Here is an 18591-nt window from a genome sequence, read left to right as displayed (position 1 = left end):
TTCTTGTTTCCCAAAGAGATTTGAGATGAAACAACGCAGAGAGAAATTCTAAGTAATTGAAGCCTGAACTGGCATGCATGGGAGGCTTAAAAGCCTAGTTAATAAACTAAACATGGTCAGCACACCATTAAAAACATCTTTAAACCTCTTGAAATATTAGTTTGTAGAGTGAACTGCACGCTGACACCATTCAACAGAATTTAATCTTGGCAGACAAAGGCAACCCTCACATTATTGAAAGCTGCAAACAACTCCTGCATAAGACTCTCCCGCTGCGGGTCTGACTATATGCATATCAGCAGAGAACTGGGTACTGTAAACCGTGCTTACTCTACGGAGAGAGTTTCAGATGCATGTGACCTACCTTCCTGGGATGATTTCAGCCCGAGAACCCAATCCCCTGGGGCCCAGCACCATTAAGGGTGGATGCCCTAGTGCCCACCTAGAGCTCCCACCATACTGTTGTTGGGGGACAAAGAGGCGAGTCCCGGGGCCCACACCAGCTCCCCACAACCAGCAGGAGCCGACATTGCTCCTGCTTGTAGGGAGCTGCTAATAATGCAAATATTTAGATATGTTGTAATGCCCACATCATTGTGGGCAGGAAAATCGATCTAAAGTCCACTTCCAGTGGTCAGTAGCATTTTTGCTGGAAATGGACTTGGTGTTTGCGTCTGCTTGATGGGAGATTTAAAAATGCTCCTGCCAAGCAAAAGCAAACACAAAGGGTGGGCGGGCAGGGAAATTGCTATGTCCTGTGGGTGGAATCCTCTGGAGATAACCTGTGAAATGTCCCTGGAGGATGGGGTCCTGGAGCTATAAATGGATCAGGGAGGGAGTCATGCCTTCTTACTCCCTTAAAGGAATCGCCCCGGTGGTGCGCTCCCCAGGACTTTCCAGGGCTGTGATGCCCCCTCCCCTTTTAGTTAAATTTCAACCTTTGGGGTGAGCTGCCCAAGGGCCTTTGAGTCTCAGGAAGGGGGCCATGTGGCCCCCTCCAAATGTTCTTACATTGTGGCCCTGGGATGGGCTCCTGTGGCCTCTGGAGGCTTGGTAGGGGGGCCACACAGTCCCCCTTCCCATTTAATAGAATGTATCCTGGAGGTGGGCACCCTGGGGCCTTTTGAGGCTTGAGGAGGGGGCCACACAGTCTGCTCCCTATTTTGTAAAGTTTCAGCACCGGGAGTAGGCTTCGTGGGGTCCCCTCCCCTTCATAAACACAGCTTCAGGGAGAGGCTCCCTGGGGCATAATGTAATTATTGTGTTTTTATTTTTTTGATCCTGCAAGAGTTTAGCCGGATTGTATTTTGTTTTCTCTTTTGGACCCAGAGGAGTCCCTCTGGGTCCCTCTACGGGACCTAGGGCCTTATGGTATCCCTGCCCTGCACACATATATCTTTATTTTCTTTCAACATCAGAACAGCAAATTAAGTTCTTGTGTCCTGTAATGGCTGCCAGCAACATTTTCTCAATGTTGCTGGCAGCCAATCAGAGCGCTCGCTCTCACATGTGTCTGACTCCCACAGGAGCAAGATGGCCAAGGGAAATAAAGCTCCCTGGGCCATTCAGTATGCTCTATTTTTAAAATGCAGCTCCTGCAAAAGTCTCTGAGAATCTTGAGAGCCCAACCATCCAATTATCTTTGTTTCTTTTTACCCTTATTTGCTCAAAAACTACTTAACAGATTTACACCAAATCACAAAAAACACAATCTGCAGATCAGGATCTAGCTTCCGGACGAATTTAGTGTAATTCTGTTCAACAGTTTTTACTGTAGCCCGTCTTAACAATGTTCATGGAAATGCATGGGGATTTAGTGTTTTAGAACCCCCCCCCTGTTTTCTCTGCCCCCGCTTGATGGATCACCCCAAACCACTCCAGGAAGGAGCTGAGGTAGATGAACTTTGGTTTTGGGAAGTTTTGTGAAAATTCGTCAAATGGGGCCAAAGTCATTAGCAAACCAAAAAATGTTCCATTTATGGAAAGCAGTCCAATCTATAACTACATAGTATAGCAAATCACTTACACCTGCATATGTGTTTTTGATTTGAATTTCATTCCCTATGTACCTCCTTATTTTTCCTCTTTGTACCTCAAATATTGTAGGAGATATTCCCCATTTTCCTGCAATGCCCCCATGCCACTCTACATCATTTACACCAAATACCATAATCCTATGCATGCAGCGTTTTTAACTCTTGTGGTGGAGAACTCTGAACAAAAGAAATAGGCAGGTGAGGTCGGTACAGGTAAAAGCGGTGGGCAGGGCGGGGGATCGTAAGTTGACAGACGACTGTATAGAGAAACAAATTTAAAAAATGTTTTACATTGCACTCGCCGACTTGGAGAAAGTAGCGAGCGCAAGGTAAGTGGTTTTCTTAATTTTTTTATTTTGTTTCCCTTCCCCTTTCCTGCCCCGCCCCGCTCCACCGCCTCGCCGCTCTTACCTGCGCTGGCTGTGCCTGGAAATAGGAGAGGCATAGGATGAGGAACATCAGTGGAGACTACACCACAAAGTCATGAAGGGGATCTCTCCAGATGTGGGTGCCCATCTGTGGACCTCTTCGCCATGGCTCACAACAGACCACAATGGTCTTGGTTCAGTGCCATACAGTTCACACTAAAGGGGTCCCTTGGATTGCCTTCATGTTAAGCTGGTCTCAGGGTCGGATGCACACATCCCACCAATTCTTCAGAAAGTCCTATGGAAGGTGTGGGAGGTTCAAACATAGCTGATCGTAATTCGCCTGGATTCAGCAAAGAAGATCTGGTGCACCAGAATGTTGGCACCTAGCAATCGGCCAACTCTGCTTCTCTTTAGAGGGTGGGGCTTCTCTCACAACAGGACAGTCAGTTCCTCCTCAACAATTCCAAAATCACTGGGGCTGCATGCATGGCGGCTGAGTAGTGCCAACTAGACTTGGTTTGTCTCCCTGATGAAGTCGCAGATGCTGCCAAAAAGCCCTCCACAAAATCCTTTCATGTGATTAAATGGAACACGTTAGCAATTGTGTGGTTCAGAAGGGTTGGATCCTTTTAAGATCTGCCTTTCTGAATTTCTGTGTTTCCCTCTGTCTGTTACACTGGAAGCATAATCCAGCATTTAGCACTATTTTCTTAGTACGAAATGCATCCTTGCATGCATAATGGCCTGCGGATGCGTTTTGCACTAGGAAAATAGCACTAATACAACAGAAACACGAACAGCAGTAGCCAGCAGCTACTCGCGCTCTCTTAATGTTTTATTCCTGTTGTAGGAGTTTTGCTCCAAACTACTCTTAATTACTCTAACTGGCATAATTCTGGTAACTTTGCATCACATGAGTATTGCTTAATTACTGAAATTATTCCAATTACTCCAACGAAATTTACATTTTATCCAGGCCTACGTAAGAGTGGGGCTGGCAGTGGCTAGAGACAAGGGTTGCCTAGCTGCTTCGTTGGCCTTTATGTGTCTCCCTGATCAGCCATAACAGTTTAGATCACCTTTAGTGGCACATTTTCTGAAAAGGTTTGTTTTTACTTGTTTTCTCCCATTCCATTCATTGCTCCACATTGAAATGTAAATCTCATCTGGACTTTCCTGATGGAATCTTCTTTTGACTGGATGCGCATTTGTCTCTTTGAGTTCTTAGCTTGAAAAAAGTGTCACGAGCTAAAATACATCATGCACATCGGGCCGGACATCTTCCAGTCCCCTCAGTTTGTCTCTTTCACAGTTTTCTACCTGGACAAGTTGGTCGTGGGTACAGTTCCAAGACGGTTTTGAACATTCATATTGTCATGATGTCATCTATCACTCTTACCATTCCTCTCCCCCTTTCGCCCCCCCACCCCCCCATTCCAGTGAAGAGGAGGAACGGCTGAATATACTGATCCAAAGCATGTATACTAGATACTGTAGCAACTACACTCACAGGACAGAGTGGATGATTATCTGTTTGTGGTCTTTGCAAGAGCCAAGAAAGACAAGGTGATGACCAAACACACCATATTGCTTTTATTCATCCTCTTTCAAGATCTGCTATGACTTGGCCAAGAAGGACCCTAAGTTGTGCTTTCATGCTCACCACGCTAGGGATATATGGCTGCTTTGATAGATCTCACAGAGTCATTTCAGTGGCTGGGTTATCCCATGTAGCCATATGGACTTCCTTGTATGTTTTACCTGAAGAACACAATGACAGATACGTTGCCATAGCTTTGCTGCGTGACTTCCTTGGCTAATTGTAGTGATGGGTGAAATGTTCATTGCACCAACATAATCGTGTGAAATTTCGGTAATTTTAGATTACTCTTGTTAAGCAAAATGTCTGAAATGACGCTTTTATGCGGCCTTGCATAATTTACCCTGCCATTGTTGCGTGAAAAATCTTAATGCGAGAACACCTGAACAGTGAACAAACCAAAGGCGAGTGACTGCTGATCGCGTTCTGTTACATGTATCGATATTTTTTAGCACAGCATGCATCAGTGTGTCTGTTTTGAACACAGGAGTGCATTTTGTGCTAAGAAAATACTGCTAAATGCTGGGTTGCGCCCTCCGCGCAACTATGCGTAATTTCGCCGTAATGTCGCGTAATTAACAAAAGGGAACCTATGCAAAAAGTCCTTAGTTATATGGCGCTACTCATTTCCACCTCCTGGTGATATTGCTTTGGAATCATTCTAAAGCTGAGTAATCTGCAGAAACATGTTTCCATCGGAGGTAAAAGTTATGAATCGAAGTCCCAGCTATAGCTGCGTAGCGCCATCTGGTGGTACGATCGGGATACTGCTGAATAAAGATTTTTCGGATCCGGTTGAAAGCAGCATGTGGAAGGTAATGAGAGTGTGTATAAACGATAATTGTCATTACAAAGGTAAGTTACTCGTTTCACAACTTCTGAAAGAGATGACAGCCTAATTAATGTAAATGGTTCTTTTCTTACATGCATGGCATTCGAATGATTCTGAAACAGTTCCTTTTACGTACCTCCAGATACAGCGACAGGATCCCGGTATTAATGATCCTCAATTGCCTTTCAACGAAGAAGTGCAAAATCGCATGACCATACGGCTGTGGATGCGATGTCGGCTTGCATTGGTGACCGCACTGATGACCCAGATACGAGGAATAGGAGCCGTGAAAGGTATGACTACGGTCGGGGTGAAAAGGGTACATTATATGACATTCGTCAGGTATCGGAAGTAGAAAGTAATACTTGAATGCAGCTGACAGGCCACATCTCTGCATCACTATTAGTGAAATATTCATTTAATGTATTTTCTTATTTGAAGCAAGCGTCAATTTATAAAAGAGAAATATTTTTCCGAATTACACAATTACATACCAGGGATCAACATGTCTAGTTTTAATTAATAGACGCACCGTTCAAAACCATTTCTCCTTTGTAGTCAACCGTGGTACTACCTCTTGCAGCTTCCTTTGTTACAACCGTTAGTTGTAGTTAGGTCTTTAACATACAACTCTGGCTTTTCTGCATGGTTTACTTTCTGCTGTTTGTACCAAAGATAACCCTGGGCGTAGTTCGCGGAGCCGCACTCCGCGGAGCTACGCGAAGACGCAGTTGCACTCCGCGACCTTCGCGTAGCTCCGCGGACATGCGTAGTAGCTTGCTAGACCCGTTCGCGCGCCGTTTTTCGTCTTCGGGAGCGCGGTGCGCGTGTTCGGGGCGCTGCCTGCATGCTCGAGATAGCTAGCGCGCTAAGTTACTCAAGAGGTTTGTCCCGCCCGCTTGCGTTCCCTTATTTCCAAAGTGCGTGATCGCGTCAAATATCGCGCGAACTTACCCCCGGCGCACGCGATAATGTTATTCAGCGCGCGAGAACTACGCTACGCACCGGATCGCGGAGTAATCGACAGCTTCGCGTTCTCCGTAGAACGCGGAGTTGCCAAAACTCCGCAAGCTCCGCGAACGGAGCGTAGTTCTTCGCCCAGGGTTAAAGATAACCTAAACCGTTTGTAAAGCCAAATCGTTACACCTACGTGAGGGTCGCTTGTTTTGGATTGACAATTTGTTGGGGGGTAGGGGATGGGGGCGGGCCTGAAACAGACGTCAGCCTACAACCGTTCCACCAAAAAAAAAAAAACTTTTTCGCACCCTAGTCTGTAAATGAGTATCTCTCTTGAACGGGAAGTTTGGTACTTTTTCATTCACTTTTTTTTTTTAATATGTTTTTATTTTTCCTTACACATTGTTTCAGATATATTATACATACATTATAGATTTGTCAGTTGATAATTTTACAGTAAAAACCAAATCTGATTGCATGAGGCATCTCCAGCTATACAATACAAAAGAAATACAGGAACAAAAATATTTTTTCCGATATCCCCCTGGGCTGTATATTACAAATGTATCTGCATTTGTTATTCTATATTCAGAACAAGTAAATAGCTATAATAACATAGTCTCTTTCCATTTTACAATTGGCTCCCATATTTTTAATCCTAACTTTCTTCCCCTTTTCCCCTTGCGTGCATATATTGCCTTCTCCAAGTTGTACATGCCTAGTAAATTAGAAAGCCAAGTTTGAAGTACCGGTGGCGTCTTATCCAACCATGCTCTTGCTATTGATAATCTTAGTACTGCAGTGACAATAAACATAAATTCTATATGGGTATACTCTTCCCCCATATCCCTTCCCAACAGTATTAACAGCGGTGTCAAATGGACTGGTGTTCTTAACGTATTACCCAAAAATTCTTCTATGTTTTTGATCAAAGTGTATAGCTGGGGGCAAGTGGCAAACATATGGACAATATCTGCGTCTATGGCATTGCAGCGAGGACAAGTAGTGCCAGTCGACCCTCCCCATTTAGCTATTCTAGCCGGGGTGTGGTACAGCGAAAATAGAGTTTTATAATGCTAGGATTGGAGAGGGCCTGAGCATAAGATGGTACGCCCCCCAGCTCAAGAGATTCCTCAAAATTTTTAGTCTCTCCCCCCAATTTTTCCATCCATTTATTACTAAATTTATCTAAATCATCCACCTTCCCTTTTGCAAGACTTGTAAAGAGAGATCTTATCGTGCAGTCCCCTCCTAATATTATTTTCTCCAAAATTTAATTTCGACTGAAGCCCGCTGCCCCACCCTGTTTATTGCTAAGAAAACTCCTTATCTGTAGGAATTTATAAAAATCCCTCCTTGCAACATCATACTTTCGGATTAACTCTTCAAATTGGACAACCCCATCTTCGTCCATTAAGTCCCCAATCTGTGTTATCCCTTTCTGTACCCACCCAGCCATTATTAAATCAGCGAAAACTTCCCCCGGGAAGGATTTGTTCTTGTACAACCTAATGTACCTATTATATCTTCCTAGGTGCGCTTTTTTTAAGAAAGCGTTCCAGATCTTAAGTGCTGCTTCTACAGTCTTGAATCTAGTCCTTTTGTAGTATCCAAATTCTACACAGTTTAAAAAGCAGTTTTCTGTCTCGGCCCCTAGTACTGCTGAATACACTTCTGTGGACATGATTGTAACTTTTTGGTCGAGTCCGCCACCCCCGATTAGCCCCTGCATGTACTGTAGTGCTGTTGCCATATGATACATTCGGAAATCGGGGGCCCCCCACCCCCCTCTCTCTCTTGGAAGAGTCATGTAACGATATGCGCGCCGGGTCTTCCCATGTGCCCAAATAAATCTGTTCTGTACGTTTTCTAACAAATTAAACCATTTAACATCAAACACCAAAGGAATAGTTCTAAAGAAATAAAGAAATTTGAGCAGTATCAACATTTTTATAATATTAGTGCATCCCATCAAAGAAAAGTGAAGGTTGTTCATTCTCTCTAAGTCATTCTTTACCTTTGACATTAAAGGAGCCATATTACTCTCCACTATTATTCTGAGATCCGCCGATAATGAGACCCCCAAATATACAGCCGAGCTTACCACTCTATTGTCATCACACGTAGTATATACATTCTTTATAATTTGCGTTTTAGCTCTGTAAATGTAAATGTAGTATACTTGTAAAGCGCACAGCTGCCCCAGCAACGGGGCGTCCCGGCGCTGTATAACTCTGGGGAACCCATCCTGGCTTTCCCTGTGGGATGGTCCCTTGCTGGGAGTCCCCAAGGTGGAGCCAGGCATCCCTGGAATTGGTGGGGCCGTTGTGGAGATTAGGCAAGCTAATGCCCAGAGTTGCCGAGTGGAACCCCTGATTAGAGTAAGCACTGAAGCGAGAATTATCGAGTCCGCTGACCAAGGTCCACGACCCTGCCGCGTCGGGAATTGAACCCTGGTCCCGGGCTGACTTCTGCTCTCAGGCCTGCCGCCTCTAACCAGTGAGCCACACTACTGGCTATACCCAGACATCTGCCGAACATAAGGGCCTCTGCTTCTATCTCTTTTATGGCTAGGGTGGGGTTTGATGTTAAAATTGCTACGTCGTCAGCATATGCAAGAGTCTTTACTATACAGTTATTTACTTTCATAGGTTGTATATCCACATTAGATTCAAAACGCCTCAATAACGGCTCCAAATATAATGCGAACAGCAGAGGCGAAGAAGGACACCCCTGCCTGGTCCCCCTTGCAATACTAACGACGGCTGAAAGCTCCCCGTTCACACTAATTCTAGCAGTGGGGGTAATATATAAGGCCTGTATGGCTTTTATAAACCTATCCCCCAACCCGCACCACTTCATAACATACCACAGATATTCCCAGGAGACCCTGTCGAACGCCTTCTCCGCATCGAGAAATAGCGCTGCGACAGGGTCTCCCAAGACGTCTGCTGCATCGAGGATGGTGATTACAGTCCTGACGTGTTGGGTTGTCCCTTTCCCGGGTATAAACCCATGCTGGGTGGGGGTCACCAGTTGTTCAATGTTTTTTGCCAATCTTTTTGCCAATATTTTAGAGTATATTTTTACGTCGGCATTCATTAATGTTATGGGTCTGTAGGACCCTGGTGCTTCTGGTGGTTTACCTTTTTTTAAGATAACTATAATATTAGCACCCCCCCAGGATTCTGGCGTAGATACCCCTATTTGTGCTTGTGTCATTATGTAAAACATATCTGCAAGTAACACCCCCCTGAATACTTGATAAAATTCAATTGGGATTAGGTCTGGTCCTGCTGCTTTCCCTACTGGTAAACTTCCGATAGCAGACTCTAATTCTTCCAAGTGAAAAGGGCCCTCCATAATCTCACGATCCTCTTCTAGCAAAACCGGTGGTATAATATTGGTACTTTTTCATTCACATGAAAATAATTCAAAGTAATCTTTTTTATTTCATATGGATTAGCAGAACGATTTTACAGTAAATTTCATTTGTTTGGAAGTGTTTACAGCGCTAAGATTTGTGTTAGTGTTGATGAACAAAGCTTCACAATGAAGAAAAACACTACACAGTAATGTAAAAAGCAATGTTTGTACTGCAGACCTAAGGGTATACATACATTTTAAATTCGTAGGGTATGGTATATAGGAGGTCCTAATTATTAAAATAACAGGTAATGTGCTGATGGGCAGTAGTCAGACTATTTTTTTAACAAAATTTTTAGTAAGAATTGAACAAATACATTACTTTCTTATTTTTCCTGTTTCAATATATTAAAGTGAGGTGTTCATATACACATCGATAACAATATCCACTTTTTCCACTTCTTTTAACGAACTATCTTAAATATTTCAGATGGTGCTAAAAAGAAAACGATCGATACAATAATACATCTGTGCATGTGACTTCTGCATTCAATATAGAAACGCAGTCACTTCTGGTGATAATTTTCACATTGAGATAATGTACCGCCAATATGTTGGTACCTCACGTGTATGTCAAAAACATTCAGTATATTCAACATATTGCATCAATGCTATAAATGTTGAAGGTCCTGCTATGGTTAAGTGTGACTGTCAGTGGCGACTGGTGAACTATCAAAGAGGGAGGACGTAAATGCCTACACTGAATGGTTCTGAGAGACCATAGTGGGCAAGCCCAAAGTCTCTGAGGTGAGTTTGGGGGTTCTTCCCTCCCACAATTTTCTTTTGCAAAATAAGTAGGTGCCAACAGTTCAGTCTGATCGAGACATCTAGCTGCAGATCCCTTATCCCAGAATTCTCCCCAGGGGCCAGAATGGATCCCGAAGATTTTTGTACAGCACGTTGATAGAGGGCATCAAGTGACTCCATAGCGACGCCGTCCTCCGGATATGACGTTGGCAAAGTCCATATAAGCCTTCCCCTGATGCGCTGACGTCAGTTTCTTACAAACTGATCTGATCAGTGGTTCCTCTGGCTGTTTTACGGCCTATCTCAACAATTTAGTCGAATTAAACTGTGTGCCTTTCATATGTCCTCGGAGTTAAAATCATGTGGGTCCTATGGATGACAAATGTCAGCCACGGACCCTCACTCTATTTGTATGTGGTGCTTAGGTGTGCACCATGACTCCAAGGAGTGCGACTCATGTCACAGGCTTCAACTGAAAGCCCCAAAGTAACGTCGGATGATGCTTAGCGGCGTGGTTGTTGCAGTTTTCCAATACATCCCATCGGCCTCGGTCCCCTTTGCACTTCAAGGACCGGCTGTGGGTCCAATCCAGGAGCCGTTCCCATGGGCGTCACTCTCCATCAACCTCTAAAGGTACGCTAAGCATGTGTTTGAAGGTGCGGCGTCTTCCGACTTCGCCACACAAGGCCTGCTCCTGATCTTTGGTTGAAGACTTGGGGCATGAGTTTACCGTGTGCCTCCCAGCCTACCCAGGAACCGGAGCGACTCTGACATAAATGAGAGAATATTAAAACTCTCTCCATGCTCCTTTGGGTCTTCACCTTCCCCTAGAGTGCCCTCAGGCCTCACGAAGGTACACAAGGCGATGACGCCAGTGGGTTCACCCTCTGTGTCAGTCCGGTTGCCGGATTCCAAATCAGTTTCGATGCCAGTGCACAGCCCTTCTGGGTTACCACTTTGACATCTGGTTCTGGTCTACTGACAACTGCATCGAGGTCTGGCCTGCTGACTTCGATAATGGCACCATTGTCGCTGCTCGACGCTCTAACTTCTTTCCACTCAGACGCTGAGACATTGCCTCCTCGACGCCAGACACCGTCGGATGCGGTGTCGGTGGAGCAGCCCGTTTCTGAAGTCCTTCCTCTTGTTTTTCCTGCTGAGAAACATGATGATGGAGATAAGGAGAGGGTTTGGAGTTTTTCCAGCCCATTTCTGGTATGATTCAACCTCATATGGAGTCTAGTTGGTTGACTGACTTAGGAGAAGATAGTGGTTTGGAATCTTTCCCAGCCTCGGGCCTCCTGGCACCTCCTGGTTTGACTACAAAGGCGAGCTCCTCTCTGGCGGATATACTCAGATGAGTTTTGGATGGCCTGGAAGTAAAGATTCCTTCTGTGGAATTGGCAACAGATCTGTTACTTGGAGTCCTGTATCAGGGCCAATCAGGAGTAGAGCCTGTTGGGGGCTTGGACTAAGCCCGAAATAGGGGACCCCTGCAGATCATTCTATTTCTCACAGACAACGACCAGCCCCTGGAGATCCAGCATTTCTCCTTAGGCATCTGACTTATCATAGTTTTTGGTTCAGGCTGCCTTGACTGCCTAAAATATTGATACTTTCCTTGCTGTCCACTCAGAAAGAGAGGCCAGGAAATCAGATACCTGTGGCAGGCATATTTTCGCCTTCACTAGTTCTGCACTGTGGTCTCTCAATACTTCTTATTTTCTTGGACACTTCTCCCATGCATTAGGGGACTCGTTGGAGCACCTGCTGCTCTCCCTTCTGGAAGGGACATGTGACACTCTTATTCTGGTATTACGGGATGGGCAACAGTTGGCTAATCTGATTATTTGCCGTGGCATGGACACCACTGATTCTGTAGGTCGGTCTATGGCCTCTTCAGTAACACTCCGTCGCCATGCTTGGTTGTGTATCTCTGGGTTTTCAGAGGTGGTTCAAGCCAATTTGATTACCATGTCTGTTGATCGTGCCTGCCTATTTGGCGTTCATGCTGATTCTGCTTTGCGGAGATTTAGAGATAGTGGGGGTGGAGCAGATTCTTAACTCTGCCGACTGCTTTCCCAGTTCTCTTGTAATAGTTTGTATGGGGAAACCTCCCGTTTGCTTATGAGCCATTCATAAGGCGTTGCCGTTAGCTTTTCCTTTCAGACTTTCCCTTCCAGGGTGATACCCGGTGAGTTATTCCTAGTTGCTGCAGGTACTTTGTTCTTTTTATTCTGTCAGGAACAGGTTAGGTTACCAAGTCATACAAACTTTATTCGACTATGCAAGTTATAAAAGCATCTTAACTCTGCCGACTGCTTTCCCAGTTCTCTTGTAATAGTTTGTATGGGGAAACCTCCCGTTTGCTTATGAGCCATTCATAAGGCGTTGCCGTTGGCTTTTCCTTTCAGACTTTCCCTTCCAGGGTGATACCCGGTGAGTTATTCCTAGTTGCTGCAGGTACTTTGTTCTTTTTATTCTGTCAGGAACAGGTTAGGTTACCAAGTCATACAAGCTTTATTCGACTATGCAAGTTATAAAAGCATAACAGATAAAAAGTTTAAAAAGGACAGAGATACAAAGTAAAAATCAATATAAAACATACAGGTTAAGACGTTTGTGCAAATAGGCTATCAGACCTATCATTGTGTCAGACATAACATACCATTGCAAAGTTAAAACCATCAATTGCAAACAATCTCAAGGAACCACAAGCGAAGTAATGAATCCCACATGTTCTAATATGCCCACATGCACCTGGGCAATGTTAAAAGATTTCATCCTGCTCAACTGCCCTTCCTAATTTGGTTGTAACATATGAGCCACATCCACCTCAACAATTTGGCCAATGTGATTGCATACCTAGGTGATGGATCAGAAGATAAATTTGCAGGACAATGCTGTGTGATCTTGCTTGTGCCCAGGTTCCTAAAGAGCTGAGCAAGCCAAGCTTTCCGTGGACCAGAGTAAGCTTGGCATGCGAAAAGCCTTTGCGAATAAGATTCTATATGTGTGAAGAAAATATGACATTTGTTATCCCCATTGGAAGACCATTTAGATGAGAAAACAATTCAAGGGCAAAGATCCTGATCTAAATTGAAAATAGAATTTCCTAATCCAAAGGCTTTTTAATATTATCTCAATAGGTCTCAAAACTGTGGCATGGCTTTATCTGAAGAAAGAGCCCCAAGAGTGAAGTTAGGTCATGACACCTGAAATCTTCCTATGCAACCGTTTCCCGATAGATTTCTTTAAGGCTATCTTTTGACGGGAACATTGAGTTAGAAGGGGAATCCCACAAGTGCGATAGCCCCTTTTTATTTATCAAACTTCTCAGATCCCATAGACACCTGATTTTTTGAAAACAATCAAATTAATAATATCCCTTAGGCCCTCTGTGTATGCTACCAGCTCCTGCGTGCACCATAATCTACGCCAGAATAGGCTTCCAGTTATCTGGGACTTACGTTATTTTGTAACTCTATGTACACCCATACTTACGGTTTCCTTGCTGGAACTAGAGTTTCTCCTGAGTACTTATTCTATTGTGAGTATTTTATTTGCATTGTATGGATGCACTGTGACCTTGAACCCTGTTCTACAGGGACTTCCTTTGTATGCCTTGTGGGCATTTTAGGTTTGTCCTTTGTATGCTTAATATCACTTATAAGGACTTCAGTTATCTGTGCTTGAACACAAAGTGTTTGTGGCTTCTACAGAGCATCAGTGATATGTTAACTTCTCCTTCCTCTGCAGCCATCATATAGGTTATCTTTTATATCCATGGGCTACTTCTTCCATTTATTACTATATTTTTTTCCATTTCAAAATTATTGGAAAGTGGGGCAGGATCTGTGGCCTGGGCAGGATTGTAGCCTGGACCAAAGACTTTTTATGGTGCATGGCACTTCTTGCTGTTCATATTTTATGTTACATTGGCATGTTTCCTGCCATGTCTCTCTCGACTTCCTTGTTAGGCTGTAACTCAGTTGTGTTTTGGGCAAGGGTCCGTCTAATGCAATGTTGCAGGTCTCACCTTTACCTCGAGGTTTCCTTGGCCACTGTCTTTGTTACCTTTTCTCCCATCTCTGAGAGAATGCTGTGATATTTGGAATGCTTTATTTTCCTTGTTTTCCATAGGGATTGTTGATTTACCAATTCTGATTACAACCACAGCATTTTCTTACCGTTTGGTTGTTCTTCAGATGTTGCATCTCACTCCTCATTATCAATGGTGTTGTGACTAAATTTCATCTAAGGCCGTTCTTTTGAGGATTAGTTTGTAACTCGCCTGAGGTCTTCTTAACCATCCTTTTCCTGAAGGTTCTTTTCTCTCCTCATAGGATGAGGTAGGGATTCAACCACTCAAAGGTCTGTTAAACCATTTCTACCTTATTGGTGAATTTAATCTGATTGGCGACATTTTTTCTTCTTCTTCCTCTTTCTCTTCCTTTGGAGGATTGGGTCTGTATTCCCTTTTTGAGTCGTGAATATGTGTGTCTCAGGTTGGAACATTTCTTTTTGATTTCAATCCTTGTTGTGCTTGTCCACACAGCCATCCATTATTTCCATCTTTCCATTTCGTAGGGCTTGATCCTTTCATGGCTGTATACTTCATCTCTTATCAAGAAACATCAGTCAGGGCTTGCTACCTAGTATATATATATATATATACTTGTCTGTTGGATAGTAATTGTCATCTTTTGGGGCCTTATGTCTTGGCCTTTATTTCAACGATAGCGCTGGATGTACCTCAGTGGTGATCTTCAATCCCTTCATAGCAGAGGTTTTGACGCCTGCTGTCTCCTTCTGGTTAACCACTTCTTGGTAGCCTTGTCAGGCAGTAAGGTTGCTCATGGGCAGTTGCCATTGTTTTTCTGGTAGGGATTGTCATGTAGTTCCTACAAATTTATATAGGATCTGCGCGTTTAGACAATGTAAACTAAGGGATTGGTGTCCAGACTGATTCCAGGCACCCCGAAGGATATGTTAGTCTGTAGACCAGCTAGCTCACTGTGTCACTAAGAGTCCCTTACCAAGGAGCAAATAGTTTCTGGCAAATATCAAAGATGACCACCCTGACCCCTCAGGGATGGTGGAAACAATACAGTACTTTTCGCCCATTCACTCATGCTCACTTAGTCTCAGAGAGATACACAGAATAAACAGTGGGACATTTTTCATTAAGTATTTAGTGAAACAGCATCATTCTAGTATAAAATATGTGTGCGGCAACAACCATGAGACAGAAACAGATATATACGATTATGAGCACTAGTAGAGTAAAGAAAAGGTGGAATTCTACCATAGTGCTAAAATAATGAATACATGCAGGTATATATATATATATATATATATATATATATATATATATATATATATATATATATATATATATATATATATATATATAACAGTAATAATGAATACTTCTACAATGCAAACCCTAACTAAATGTTCCTAAATGTACCTAGCATGTATGTAGGTGTAGAGCCAAGAACCCTCTTAGGATAGAGCCTACCCCATTACCTGATGTGAGAGAGCAAAGGACCCCATCTTGGTCTCGAGATGGACATCCTACAAGGGATGTCAGACCACTGCGTACCGTACAGGAGTGTCTGCCGTCAGGGCCCTCAGCGTCTCATGTCAGCATGGAAGTCTTTTCTCTTCTCTTTTGCCGAGTGAAGATGTAGTGCTTATCTACCCGAAAGATACCCTATGGGGTTCTACCTAAAAGTGTACTGTAGGCATGTCAGGTAAGGATGACGACAGAGGTGTCTCTTATACAGAGTTATTATGCAGAAGATGGTAATCCTGCTGTGATACTGAGAATCCTCATGCATAATACACGAGGCTAGTTTTTGGAGAAAACCACAAGACAGCCAAGAAGTAGCTAACTAGGTAAAAGGTCAGTGCAAAACCTGTTATGTAGATGTAGGTAAAAGGTTGTGTAACTACCTAGGCCTATATTGGGGTTCATAACACCGACTCCTCATACGACTGGATGACATAATACTAAATGCTAAAATATGCCTGTTATAAAAACATAGCTAAAATACGAGTCTAAAAACATAGTACGTGTTAAAAACTGATGTATAGGTAAAAGCTGTATGAGTTCTCTAAAAGTCAAAATACTATCAGACCAACTGAGCACGCCAAAAGCCATAGTGTTTAGTGAGAGCAGAAGAGGAAAAAGAAAACATAAATGATGGTTAGAAATCCGGTTTTAGTTGTTTTTGAAAAAAGGCCAAATTGTTCCCAGCACACGGACAGCCAAATGTTTATGTGTCCTGTGCTGGAGACGCAACATCCCTGTTGCCTGCCTTCGCAGATGATGGTCCCTGTAACACCTCTTGGATCAGGTCAAGGTAGCAAAGATGATCTTCTTCGGTTCCCACAGCTGTTGCTGAGGAAGCTTTCAATGCCTGTAAGCTTGGTGCAAAGCTGGTGTCCATTCCAACAGGAGCAGAAGCATCCTGTGGTGGCTCTAAGAATGCAGACATCAAGATTGGGATACAATGAGGACACTGCACTACATGGACCTTTAATAGGTCCAGCAGTCCATCCACGTCCGTAGGCGCAACCAATGAAAGAATTAGACAGATATTCAACTCGCATTGTTGTCCGCAGAATAAGCAGCAGAGTACAGGCAAGACACAGTCTGCCCGGACTGATCTGAATGACAGAAACCAATGCTCACTTAGTTCCGGAAGCGGAGGTTTGCCCAGATGTAGTACCATGCGTTCACGGCAACGTTGCTCCAAGAGTGCTTTTTCCATTTCCTTGGTAACTGGGACGTCCATTGCGCTGCAGAAAAATTAAAACCAGGATTATCACTACAAGTAGCAGGATCAGTGGAAGACCTCCAAAAATGCTTTCAAATATGTAGTGTATCAAAGATGGAATAACTCCAAAAATCCTCTGAAAGGTTCTTATAGCCCAGAACCTATGGTCTTAAATAGGTGTACTATCCCACTTGCATCAGACATGTTAAAGATACGATGTACCATGTCCCCAAAATGGAGCAGGAAGTTAGTTCGGACTAGGGCCTGTATCGCAGCTGAAGAATAGAGGTGGGCGGACAACTCCATTCTGCCCGCGGAATGTGCAGAGATTTGCCCCTTCTACCTTCCGTAATGTAGGCGGAGAAAAAAGGGAACTCAAGCGGAACTGAGTTGGCCTCCTGCCCACCTGTCGCCCGCAGTATTAAAACTTAACAAAACAATATAAATAACAATTTAAATAACCTTACCTTATTAGCGGCTTCCCCGGGCTTCCTTCCGTCTCCTTCGCGTCTTCTTCTGGGAACAGAGCATGCGCGGGCGCTCTCGCATGAGCAGAATCCCAGAAGAAGACACGATGGAGACAGAGGGAAGGCCGGGGCCGCCGCCGATAAGGTAAGGTTATTTAAATTGTTATTTATACTGTTTTGTTAAGTTTTAATACTGCCGGAGGGAGGCGGGCGGAAGGCGGGCGGCGCGTAGCGGGGCTATGCTGAGAGTGAGAAGATTGGTTCCATCTCCGTGCCTCTCCACGTAGACCCCTTACGCAACTTACTTACTGAAGACCTTGCAACCTGTAGATTAAAAGTCTTGCTGGCCAAGGTTAAGACCACCTCTTTTTGTAAAAGTATGGCTTTCAGTCTGCTCAGAAAATCCAACCATATTGGGGAAACATTCGCTGAAGGCCACAGCATTGCCTACCTCACTGTGTGGGTCAGTGGAAACAATACTTGCATACAACAAGTAACCCTGGAACTTACTGTGACCAGATATGCAATACCCAGCAGCATCCTACAGCAACCTTGATCATTCAACATATTATAACTCCGGTCAAGAGTAGTTTGAAGAACTGATGAATCAAGGGAGCTGGGGACCCTTTCAAGTGACGAGATAGGTTTGCAACCGAAGCGTTGCAAGCTCTGTGAAGCATAATATCCTGGCAAATTAATGATCCACTTAATGAATTCTTGCAGTGTGAAACGCTGATAGAGACTTCAGTGTCACTATTTCTGCATCTAAACCTGTACGGTAACTCCCAAGATTCATGGATTTGTCCCTCACCCAACGCTTCATACCTGCCTATCTGGTGGTACTGCAGACAATATTAAAATTGAAATGTTGTCACTGGCAATGTGATTTGGCCATGGATTAACCATTCTGTGGAAGGTGATTCAGCCATGGTGAAACACAATTAGTCTAATTTTTCAATGTGCAAAATTGTATACTTTGGATCTTTCTGTGCTATTGGGATCTGTCTTTTTGTTAAATCATAAGCAGAGAACAGAGACGTACTGTTAATATATCGCTAGGGCAAGTGACCGGAGCGCAATGAATGTAGCGTCCAACTTAGTAACAGAAAAGATCGTAGCTGTGATTGCCCATGTTGAAGAATGGACAAATCCTTTTCCATAATATCTATAGCAGAAGACACAATGTTGCCCAGTGAATCAATCCTTGATGTTAGTGTTGTCATTTCATTGTCAACCACTGCCAAAGCCTTCTCTAAATTAGCCCTATCAATTTCACGTGATCTCTCTGCAGCCTCCTTTTGAGAGATCTTCCATACTCTATTGTAAATAACGTGTAAGAAGCATGTTTTGACGAGGTTTCTGGGGAC

General features: G+C 43.8%; 1 protein-coding gene across 5 annotated transcripts in view; it reads left to right on the top strand.

Annotated features, from left to right (window-relative positions):
• CFAP54 (cilia and flagella associated protein 54) overlaps nt 1-18591 on the top strand; it is a 2603731-nt gene that overhangs the window by 2007360 nt on the left and 577780 nt on the right. For all 5 annotated transcript variants that reach the window (XR_013608312.1, XR_013608313.1, XM_078677994.1 and 2 more), the window contains exon 54: nt 4982-5132. Coding sequence is in view for 3 of the 5 variants with exons in the window: in XM_078677994.1 (XP_078534120.1) it covers nt 4982-5132 (151 nt within the window). In the remaining 2 variants the exon portion in view is untranslated. The remainder of the gene's footprint in view (nt 1-4981; nt 5133-18591) is intronic.

Source organism: Lissotriton helveticus, chromosome 1_1 (assembly GCF_964261635.1).
Source record: "Lissotriton helveticus chromosome 1_1, aLisHel1.1, whole genome shotgun sequence".
NCBI lineage: Eukaryota > Metazoa > Chordata > Amphibia > Caudata > Salamandridae > Lissotriton > Lissotriton helveticus.
Note: the sequence above shows the minus strand (reverse complement) of the source record. Positions and strands in the feature narration are given on the sequence as shown.